The sequence below is a fragment of the Propithecus coquereli genome, unplaced genomic scaffold (assembly GCF_000956105.1).
Source record: "Propithecus coquereli isolate 6110/MARCELLA unplaced genomic scaffold, Pcoq_1.0 Scaffold29, whole genome shotgun sequence".
In the NCBI taxonomy this organism is placed as follows: domain Eukaryota; kingdom Metazoa; phylum Chordata; class Mammalia; order Primates; family Indriidae; genus Propithecus; species Propithecus coquereli.
This window is the reverse complement of record NW_012148507.1, coordinates 8,734,916-8,747,389: the sequence shown is the minus strand read 5'-3', so window position 1 is coordinate 8,747,389 and position 12,474 is coordinate 8,734,916. Positions and strand designations below refer to the sequence as shown.

The 12,474-nt window shown below is 35.9% G+C and overlaps 1 protein-coding gene across 1 annotated transcript in view; it reads right to left on the bottom strand.

The window, feature by feature from the left end:
* The window catches only part of GTF2E2 (general transcription factor IIE, polypeptide 2, beta 34kDa), an 89,596-nt gene that overhangs the window by 31,034 nt on the left and 46,088 nt on the right, over positions 1 to 12,474 (bottom strand). Inside the window, exon 3 of the mRNA XM_012648556.1 lies at positions 12,021 to 12,112. Within this exon, the coding sequence (XP_012504010.1) occupies positions 12,021 to 12,112 (92 nt within the window). The remainder of the gene's footprint in view (positions 1 to 12,020; positions 12,113 to 12,474) is intronic.

Genomic DNA, 12,474 nt, shown 5'->3' with positions numbered 1-12,474 from the left:
TCAAAAAGCAAATGCAAATATTCTCTATGTGCTAATTTGAAAAGATGTCCAGGACGAATTATTAGGTTAAAAAACACATGTGGACACCAAATGCTAGAGAGGATGTGAGGGAACAGGAACTTGCATTTGTTGCTGGTGGGAATGCAATCAATCTAATAATCATGATCCTTGGTATTTACCTGAGTTAGCTGAAAATTTATGTGCACACAAAAACCTGCAAAGGATGTTTACAGCAGCTTTAACAGTAATTGCCAAAATTTGGAAGCAACGAAGATGTCCTTCAGTAGGTGAATAGATAAACAAACCGTGGTATACCGAGACAATGCAGTATTATTTAGTGCTAAAAGGAAATGAGTTATCAAGCCATAAAAAAGATGAGGAGGAACCTTAAATACATATTATTAAGAAGCCAATATGAAAATGCTACATACTACATAGTTCCAACTATATGACACTCTAGAAAAGGCAAAACCATGTAGACAGTAAAGAATTTAGTGGCTGCCAAGAATTAGGGGGGAGGAAGGGATGAATAGGCAGAACACAGAGGATTTTCAGGGCAGTGAAACTACTCTGTATGATACTATAGTATCATAGTTACTATAGTATAGTAGTTACTATACTATACATTATATATAATGGTGAATATACAGGAAGTATTAATACACTAAGAGTGAACCCTAATGTAAACTACTGACTTTGATAACGTGTCAAGGTAGGTTCACTGATTGCAACAAATGTACTATTCTGGTGGGGGAATGTTGACAGTGGAGAAAGCAGTGGGGGAGGGTCCAAGGGGGGGATATGAGAATTCTGTACTTTCCACACAATTTTGCTGTGAATCTAAAATAAAACTGCTCTAAAAAATAAAGTATTTTTTTAAAAGTAAATGTAAAAGGAAAAAGTATATATGTTAAAAACCATGTAGTATGAAAGCTGGTATATGGCAAAGACAGAAATAATATATGTATTTGTACTTTGCTTTTGCACAAAGAATCACTGAAAAAGACACAAGAAATTACTAAAAGAGGTTACTATAAGCAGCAGGATGGGAGAAAACACACAAGATTAGAGGTGAGAACCAGACTTCTTCATTTATATCTTTTTATATTGTTTTACTTTTTGAACAAAGAGATATACTACTCATTTAAAGCAAAAGTAACTCTTCAAAAGAAAAAGAAATCCAAGCTCTAAAATTGGGTAGGAACTGAACCTCTCTGGGACAGGCCTTGTAAAACTAGAATAATTGTTTCTCAAAACCAGAACATCTGGAAAGCAGATAAAGACATTAAGCCTAACTTCACACACACAAAAAAACAATTTTTGAGCATTTGCTGTCAATTCACTCACTTATTCATTCAAATATTTACTGGCGACTACCATGTGCTGAGAGTACTGCAATGAGACATACGACGAAAAGCAAACTACTTCCGCCTTTTAAGAGCTCCCAATAGAGGGCAGAAGCTGAATGTACAAGCTGTGAAAGTTGGGTATACAATTATCTGTCAAAAAGACAGCTTCAGTCAGAAGACACCAAATGCTAGAGAAATGAAGAGAAAGACCTCTGAGAGACGACTGCAACACAGAGCGAAGGGAAGGCGAGCAGCTGCCAGACAGCACAGAAGTAGCCACACTGGGGCGCACACACCGCAGGGGTACACAAGTCAATCTGGATGACTCCTTAGAAGTTTTATTATTTTTTTCTAAAATTTCCATTTAAAATTTATGCTTTAATAATTATGTAGTACGTGGATTGTCAACAGCGCCCCCTTGGCCTCATGTCAGCTGGTCCACACATTTCAGAGGGTGAGATGCATGGAGCAACCTGGAGGGAAGGCTGGGAACCCACATGACAAAGGGACTTACAGGTGTGGACTGGCTTGTCCCTTGGCTTTCAGCATTCTGCAGCCTACTGCGATTTGCCTGCTATCACGTGAATTGTGGCGAATTTTATTTTTTTAAAGCAGACTTTTAAAATTTAGACACTGTATAATGCTTTCGCAAAGCTGTAAGGAATGACAACTTAAGAGATGAATTACAAATTTCTCTTTACAAAAAGGCAAATGTTTCAAATCGGCTAGATACTCTATGATCACAGCAGCTATTTGTAGTTTGCTAACAATTATTTTAAAAATAATTATAATAAACCATCTGTTCCTTAAAAGTAAAACTAGCATCTTTTTTTTTTTTTTTTTTTTTTTTTGAGACAGAGTCTCATTCTGTTGCCCTGGCTAGAGTGAGTGCCGTGGCATCAGCCTAGCTCACAGCAACCTCAAACTCCTGGGCTCAAGTGATCCTACTGCCCCAGCCTCCTGAGTAGCTGGGACTACAGGCATGCGCCACCATGCCTGGCTAATTTTTTCTATATATTTTTACTTGGCCGATTAATTTCTTTCTAATTTTAGTAGAGGCGGGGTCTCACTCTTGCTCAAGCTGGTCTCGAATTCCTGAGCTCAAACAATCCGCCCGCCTCGGCCTCCCAGAGAGCTAGGATTACAGGCGTGAGCCACCACGCCCGGCCAAAACTAGCATCTTAACCCATGTATAGAAGTAACAAAGTAACTGCTTTTTGAAAGAAATTCATGCAGTGCAAAGAGCATTTTAAAAAAAGAATGTTTTAGAAATATTTCCATCATTCTGTCATTTCTGAGTTTAAAAAGTATAAAAAAAACTATCATATCTAAAAACTAGCATACATTTTAGAAACAATTTTCTGATCTTTATTTTTAGAAAGTCTTCCAAACAAAATCCTATGTTTAAAATCAAAATTGACAGGACTTTAAAGATTATAACCCCTTTCAATATGTTTTACATGAACTGACATATAAAGAAAGTTGGAAGCCAAGCACAGTGGCTCCTGCCTGTAATCCCAGCACTTTGGGAGGCTGAGGGGGGAGGATCACTTGACGCCACGAGTTCAAGACTAACTTGGGTAACACAGCGAGAGGCTGTCACTACAAAAAAAAAAAAAAAATTAAAAACTTAGCCAGGCATGCTAACACATGCCTACAGTCCTAGCTACTCAGGAGGCTCAGACAGGAGGATCGCCTGAGCCCAGGAGTTCGAGGTTAACGTGAGCTATGACGACACCACTGCACTCTAGCCTGGGTGACAAAGCAAGTCCCTGTCTCTGAAGGGAAAAAAAAAAAGATGGACATTTACTAGTCAAATTGCCTTGCTGGTGAGATGAGATTAAAAAAATTAGTGTCATGATTTTATAACAATGTACTATAGTAGACTGAATAATGCATCCCCAACCCCAAAGACATTCATATACAAATCCCCACAACCTGTGGCTACCTTACCTTGTGTGACAAAAGGAACTTCCCTGGTATGATTAAACCAAGGTTCTTGAGACGGAGACATGATTGTGGATTATCAAGGGGGGCCCAATGTCATCACAAGTGTCCTTACAAGGGAAAGGGTGAGGCAGGAGACTCAGAGTGAACAGCAGGAGATGCGACAAGGCGAGTAAGAGGCTGGAGGAAGGAGCCATGAATCAGGCAATGCAGGTGGCCTCTAAAAGATGACAAAAGGAAAGGGATGCTCCCCTCAGGACCCCTACTGCTTCACTTTTTCCTTTCCAATCTTTACGTGTTACTTTTTTCCTGCCTTACTGCACTGGGTAGAACTTCTAGTACAATATGGAATAGAAGTTGTGATAACTGGGCAACACTGCCTTTTTTTCTGACTTAATCATATTGCTTTCAGTCAGCAAGAGGGTTTTTTTTAATACCATTAAAAAATTAATTCAAAATAGTCTATCTTTTATTGCAATCTTTTTAATTTCTATTTTTGCACAAGTTTATAACATATACAGTGTATTGGTATAGCACATGTACATTCGCTTTTTCACCATAAGCATGATGTCAAATCTAGGTTTTCATAGTTACCCTCTGTCACAGGGTTTCTCAACTAGCTTTCCACAAAATCCTAGGATTTCGCAAGAAATAATGATTTAAAAAAATAAACTTTTTTAAAGTTTCACACACCATGTGATGTGAGTGCTCATAGTGTTAGGCAACTATTGAGCAGCCCAACTAGTGATTTCATCAGAAATCTTTCAGTGTCACGTGGCACTGTGCAAGCAGGGCCATGTTCACTTTGCTGAGGCCAACTATCAGTTTTTGATGCAACAGGGGGAGGCCACTGAAAAATGGTAAGAGCTACATTACACCAATGGGAGTGCAGGAGGCTGACAACACCACCAACTCCCTTCCAGACACATCCCCAACCTCCCTTTACACAGTGCCATTGACTTATGGGAGCAAACAAGCAATACGGCTACAACAGAAAATCTAAACAAGGAATTTTTACACACTCTACGACTCAACTGCCACTTACCACTCTGCTGTTGTAAATGCTGCAAAACATGGACCATGCAGCAATAAAATTTAAAATATATTGGGAAGTTTTTGTATTTTTCACAACTTTCTCAATTAGTTATTATTCCTTTTAGTTTCATAACATTAACATTTGTGTTTTGTAAACATGACTTACAGTCTAGTGTGATGAATTCTGAAGATGAGATTTTTGACGGAAGAGGATTCCAAACCTAGGCCCATGAACAATTCTAATAAGATCAGTCATTTAAAAAAAAACTACAATCTTCTGAGCCATTTACTGCACCAGTGCAGCAAGAGATGCAAAACAGCAGCTACCACTCCAATGAAAAGTACTAATCGACGAGCTTTACTGGGCTATAATAATCCAAGGTGTCCTATGCCACTGTGCTTCGTCTGGCAAACAACTTAGAATCTGACTCCAACAAAACTGAAAGGACATTGAAATATGAATCACAGCCACTGGACAACTCAAGGTACTTGCTGGAATCTCAAATGCAGTAACGCTTAGTTTGTTTTTTTAGTCCTACTTAGTGAAAAGGCTCATGATGCATATTATTATTAGAACTTACTGCCCCAAAAAAGGTGGGGGGTGGGATGGGCAGAATCACACAGCTGGCAGAAACCTAATAATGTCAGCATATCAAATGATAGTGAGTAAAATGCACAGTATGAGAAACTGAAAAGGTTTCATTCTCCAACAGTATGATAAGTCAACAAATTGATGACATGTCACATGATGCTGAAGAGGTTTGGTTCATAAACCGAGAAAAAACAGCATGTCTATCCAGGTTGACAAAAGCAACTGATTTCATCAATGCATGTCATGTAAATTTCTTTTTGATACCCTACAGAACAGATTGAAAAATTTTTAAATAATGGTGAATTTCAAGAAAAAATGTCCTGTTGCAAAAAACTACCACAAATAAGCAAAGGGCAGAACATATTTAATGTGGTGTATCCATATCAGGAAAGAAAAAGTCTGTCCTGGAGAAACTGTTGGCATCGACACTGATGTGCCCCTTGAGTGGCCAACTCCAGGCAAGGTTTTACCTTTCGTTTAAAAAAAAAAAAAAAATCCTGATGTTGTCTCAGGACATTGCTTTCCTCGGAGAGGTACTAGCATCAAAAACCCTTGGAAATGAAATGAAAAATGTCTTGAATGATGCTACAAAAATGATATGCTTTATTAAACAAAGACCAGCACACTCGAGCACATAAATCTCCTGCTACACACAGAAATCCAGTGGCTTAGCAGAGGAGGTATTCTCAAAAGAACGTTGAAGCTGAATGCTGAATTTCAGAGGTACTTTCAAAAAAATCGTAGGCCCTACTTTACTGAGTGCTTTAACAATGAAGAATGACTACAGAAGCTAGCCTTCTAAGCAGACATTTTTTTTTAATAGTATGAACCAGTTGAACAAATTTAGAAAAAAATGCTTTGACTTTAAGTGACAAGACTTTTGGATTTCAAAGGAACACTGAATCTTTGGAAAAATCATGTGGCAAAGGAAATCTTGCAATGCTGTCTGGGCTTGAGAGTAAAGAAAGATGTCAACAAGTCTGAAGCATTATTAAAGACCACCTGGAAAACCTAAAAAAAAAATTAAACAATTATTTTCCCTCCTTTTCAACACGAATGCTTGAGTAAAGGACTCTTTCTCTCAATCTTCTGTTCATCTGGTAAGTAAGTTGCCTACTTTGATAAGGTAAAAAAAAAAAAAAAAAGAAAGAAATCAAATAGAAAACTTTTTAAAAAGAAAAAACTGAAGCTTCCTTTACCTATATGACTGATTGACTGACTGACACTAGAGCTGATGTCCTTTCTGGGGAGGAACCACACACACACAAAAAATCAACCCAACAGGCTAATAAATTGGGGAAAATAAATACAAAGACAGAAAGTATCATTCTTTACTCAAAAGAACAACGGTGATTATCATTAACTTATTATAGCCACAACTTAATGATTAAGTTAACATGTGAGCTGGGGGTGTAGCAACTTTTTGCAAGGTTCTCTGAGACCTGAAAATTATTTCAAGGGTTCCTCCAGGGTAAGAAGACTGAGAAAGGCTGCTCTATTGGATTAAGGAACTTTCTCTCTACTATTAATTTGCTACATACAAGTTTTTATCATAAATGAGCGTTAATTTTATCAGAAATGTTTTCTGTATCTGCTGAGATACGATTTTTCTTCTTTATTCTAAGATGACTTACACTAATTTTCAAATATGAACCACTTCGATATTCTTAAACTTTACTTCGTCACAATGTTATTATCCCTACATACTCATATGGGTAAATTCAATTTGTTCATATCTTTTAAGGAAGTTTATGCCTGATATTGTCATATAACTTAAATGCTTTATTTAAAACTGTAAATAAATTCAGGTTCTTGACCCTGCCCTACCATCAATCAGAACTGCACCTATAAGCCAGTCTTTTAATTTCTATGGACTCTAGAGCGTCTAAATTAAAAAGTAATTGTCAGAATTCATTCAGATAGAAGCCAGGCCAGTGGTTCTCAAACTTTAGCATGCATCACAATCAGCTGCAGGGCTTCTCAAAACACAGGAACACTGCTGAGCTACATACAGGTCTACGAAGGGGCCTGAGAATGTGCATTTCTAACAAGTTCCCAGGTGATGTGCCGCGGATGCTGGCTGGAGAACAACATCTGAGCAACACTAAACTAGAATAAACCAAACTAACCGAATTTTTCAACATAATGTTATACATAACTGAGACACATACACATAGAGGGGTGAGATCAAGAGAAAAATCATTCTTTCATAAACAAAGTACACCCCCAATCTGTCATCTAAGAACTAGTGTCTTATATGAAGAAAGAGGCGTCCTTCATAAGGAAACTTTCAAGAAAATCTGGAGTGCTTTTAAGACATTCCTTTATGCAATAAAATTTGTCTTACAACATTAATCATTTCTACGAAAATCCTTCTAAGATGGACCCTAAACTTCCTCTATCTTCTTAAACATGTCACTGAACATAATTTAATCTTTTTTGATGTCTCGGTTACTGTTTTAATGTAAATTACTGGGCTATGGTATAACAATAACCACCTCAGAAGCTCGTGAGATGTGTTGGGCAGTCTGTCCCCATGCCAAATGTTCTCAGTATTATGACCTTGAAGTTCTTGTATTTGCCTTTAATTTTTTTTTCCTGTGCAGTACTTTCTCTAAAGTTATCACTTCTTGCTGTAAATTTCACTGTACCTATCTCAGTTTCCTGATGGCTCTTCCATGTGGTTTATAAATAATCCTCATTGAACAATTAAAGAGTTCCCCTATAAGTAAATGAATAAACTCTGAGGAGCATTTTTGTTGTTACCTTTCTTTTGCTTTCTAAGGGCATACTGGGGACAGTGGAGACTTTCCAAGAATTAATTTACAGATACCTTCCACATGTACTTTTTGCCTTTCCACATAGGCCCTCTCCTCGTCACAACCCCTGCCCCCCAAAAGGTACAACTTTCACTTACACTCAGAATTTATGATGCACTGCCTGAAGGTTTAATAAATTCCAGGGACCCAAACAAAAGCTAAAGTCAAAAAAAAAAAAAAAAATACTGTTTGGGGGAAGCCTTCATAAATAATAACTGAGGTGCCATAAACTATCCACTATAGGACTTCTTGTCTTTTCCAGTCTTACGTATTTCTAAGAGTTAAAAATAGGATATTTTGAACTTTGCTGGAACATTCTAAATTCTCATATATCATTAATATAATTTGTGGGCAATTGTTTAAAGTTTCCCTTTAAACAACTTCATCTCTCCCATCTCCGCACATCCCCATGTGCACTCAGTGCTGTCCAAGAACGCATTACTCTTAGAGGGAGAGTCTGATAAAAGCAAAGAGAACACTGGTTAAAAAAAAAAAAAAATCTAATGATAAAAATAATTTTTTTCAAGAATTTAAATATAAATAATTATCTTCGGTAATTTTCAAAACACATACTTGAATATTTATTAGCCTGAACAAAAAGCATAATTAAAGATCTGAAACAATATCAATTAAGGAGGCTGATTCCTTTAAATATAACAGAAATCTTTTCCAGGGGTACCAAACCATTCAAATTATGCTACATAAAACACGCAGACAGAAACTGTACAGGAACTATTTTAGATTGAGTGTGCATTATTCAATACAGTAGTTAAAGCCTATTTGGTAAAATCATATCATGAAATTTTTATTCTAATTAGTCGATTCTCATTACATCTTTTAAACAGTTTGATATTCCTATCTGTTAATAAAAATAAGTTATACCCTAGCTGTAACACTGATTAGTTTTTAGCAGTAGGTATCATTCTCTTTCATTAATTATCCAAAATAAAAATGTACCAAGTTATTTCTGAATCATCTCTTTTATTTATACCTAATAGCTGACACTGGAGATCAGAAAACACAGGCACACACATTTAAAAAGGGTAACATACTTTTATCATATCCCTTGCTTCATATATATTTTATTATTTAACTTATAATGATGCAATGCAACATAAGCAGCAGATAATTGTTTTAAAAATTATTATAAAAATTGATAAATTACTGTAATTCTATTTGAGCCATATAATTTTCATCACAAATACCTTAGTAATATTTTTTAGTGTGCATTCTGTAATTTATTTATCAGTGGTTTTTATATTATCCAAAATATGTATTAACCCATTTATTCGAACTTAAAAATAAAACATATTTTGTGATATTAAGCAAATTTGATATGGCTGCTTGGTTTGACAATGGAGACTGACTTTGTTAACGAGGAGATACTTTCCATAAATTGAATAAGCTAAATCTTTATCCTGAAGGTTTTGACAAAAATATATTTAAACACATAAAAGCATCTTATCAAAAAAATGCCTTAGCAAAGGTATACTGAAATTAATATTTTTATTTTCTCAACTGCTTCTGAGTATATCAGAATAAAGAAAGTGCCTATGAGGGGAAGGAGGGGAACTGACATAATTAGACCTTTGATAAGTCTTGGTAAAGCCTTTTTAATATACTTCCTAAAAGCTAAGAAAATAAACAGTTAAGGATCAGGTAACAAATCCTCTGCGAAGTCAGGTGGTTTCCATTCTTTTGCTTTCAACAAAACCGCACGAGGACCTAACAGAACTGTCAACTGATGGATGCTTGATGATAAAAACCACTAAGTGACTTTTGGTATATAACTTGGAAGATTTTGATATTGCAAAACGTCCATTAATAAGTTAATTCCATTAAATTGAACTTACTATGAACATGCATTTCTCATAACTTAAAACCACAAAATCTAAATACGGGAACAGATTTGGTAACAAATTCCACTGTAGCAGTAAGGAATATACACCTCCAAATATAAGAACTATTAGAGGAAGAGAGGGAGACAGCTATATTTATTTCATTAAAGAATGGATTTCTGTTACATACAAAGTGAAATTTAATCAAAATTTTAATCTATGTATGTTATTCTAATCAACTATGCATTAATTGTAAAAATAACTCAAACCAGAAGGTATTTTTAACACGTCAAGCTTTATAGTCACAGGAAAAACATCTTTAATTTCAATTTACTCACTCATTATTGTGGCAGAGAAGTCTGATAATCAAAAATTCAAGGGGAGAAACAGAAAGGGCATACAAACTCAAAGACAAAATAATTAAAATATCCAATCATTAAAGAAGTTTCTTTTTATATTTTTAAATTAATAATGTCATTTAGATTCTATTAAATTTCAAAGTGATATATTTTACTGAAGTATTACAATATGCCAGAAATTCCGTATTTCTGGTCAGTAAACTTTTGCTAAAATAGTGTAGTTACCAAGTTAAGTATGTGCAAAGGGGTACACAGTTTTTCAAAATTGTCTTAGGGGGCCGGGTGCGGTGGCTCATGCCTGTAATCCTAGCACTCTGGGAGGCCGAAGAGGGAGGATCCCTCGAGGCCAGGAGTTCAAGACCAGCCTGAGCAAGAGTGAGATTCCGTCTCTACTAAAAATACAAAGAAATTAACCGGACAACTAAAAATATATAGAAAAAATTAGCCGAGCATGGTGGCACGTGCCTGTAGTCCCAGCTACTTGGGAGGCTGACGCAGTAGCATTGCTTGAGCCCAGGAGTTTGAGGTTGCTGTGAGCTACGCTGACGCCATGGCACTCGAGCATGGGCAACAGAGCGAGACTCTGTCTCAAAAAAAATAAAAATAAAAATAAAAAACTGTCTTAGGGGACATGAGTAAAAAATCTGAAGATCATTGTTCTAGATAGAAAAAAATTATAGAGTCATCTAGATAAGTGAAGACTATGTTAACAGAATAGCAAAAATATGACTCTTAAATGTCAGTCTCCTTCAATAGACAAGAGCCTCCAGGACATGCATTTTTTCCTGGCTATTCCCATCACTATAAATAGCAAACAGATTTTAATAACTGTTTACCACAGGGGGAAATGGATGGAGGGAATAAAAATGGTAAATATATAAGTGTCCAAGTATATTATTTAATGGGAAATTAGAAACATATTTATACTAGAAATCAAATACAAACCACAGAATTCAGACGAAGCCAGACACATCTCTTAAATTACAAAAGAAAAGCCTCAGCTTAAAAATCTGATTCATATTTTAAGCAGTAGATAGATGAAATTAAAATAACAAATACAGTGCTGGTCTTTGACTTCAAGAGATTCGACTAGTAATTAAATGGGAATAAGAGTTTGGCAGAAGAAGGGAGCAAATTTGAAATCACTTAGCTCTCTCGGCCATAAATGAAATTACGTTTTAATAAATAAAGTTAAGATTCAAAGTTTTTAGTAAAGCCAAAATCTTAGATGATCAAAATTTAGTATTCAAAATATGTTAAATCTTCCATCAAATATTAAATTCTAATTCTTTTGTGAGTCAATGTTTTACTAAGATCCTCAGTAAATGTCTAATTTTCTCCTCCAATATGTAGAGAAGCTGTCACCACCATCTGCCTGAACTATATAGTTTCTACTTTTCATATCAATAGAAGTAATACCCTAAAAATTAATTCACATCTTCCCATTGGTTTTGCTAGCCCAGCAGATATTGACTAATTAAGAGATGATATATCTACTTGCCTGGGCATGAACCCTTATTAACCGAAATGGTGGGCTTAAATTGTGTACCGGAAGTAATATAACTTAAATACACTTAGAGCCAGGTGTGGTGGCTCACGCCTGTAATTCCAGCATTCTGGGAGGCCAAGGTGGGAGGATTGCCTGAGGCCAGGAGTTCGAGACTAGCCTGAACAAGAGTGAGACCTGTCTCTACAAAAATAGAAAAATTAGCTGGGTGTGGTGGCCCATGCCTGTAGTCCCAGCTACTTGGGAGGCTGAGGCAGAAGCACCTCTCGAGCCCAGGAGTTTGAGGTTACAGTGAGCTGTGAGCTGTGATAAGGCCACTGCACCCTAGCCCAGGAGACAGAGTAAGACCCTGGCTCTCTCAATCAACCAACCAACTCCAGTAACTTGGTGCAGTGCTGATTTAACAATGTAAAAGGCTTAAGGTATAATCGGCATACAATAAACTGCACATATTGAACATGTATAATTTGATAAATTTTGACATGTGTATACAAATTTAGCTTCTGTAAATCCCAATTCCCTTCTTTTGCCAAAAAGTTAAATAGGAATTTTGTTATTTGAGAAAAGTACTTACCTTCATGTAATTCACAATCTTAGCAAGAACACCAAACTTATATCCAGAGCTTCCTGATAGAGCTTTCAAGTTAAATGATCCATTGTTATGATCTGGAAATAAAGTTCAAAAACCAATTATAACATTTTCATGTTGTACGTGATGACTTTTAAGCAGCTAAGATGATTTTAATACTGGTAAGGTATTTCTTGTTTGAATTTTTCATCTAATAAATTCTATACTGTAAAATTTTAGTGAAAAATATAAAATCTTTGAATGTATATTAAACTACCAATTTTTTCACTAAGGATAGGAACAAAGTATAAATAACTTAAAAGCATTAAAATACAGTTCTTTCATAAGAACCTTTATCTCACTCTTACCTGAATCCTGATTAGATTCCCCCCATAATTAGAAGTACAGCTTATTAAACAAGGGAACAATACAAACTTCAATCTGAACCATAAGGCTCTTC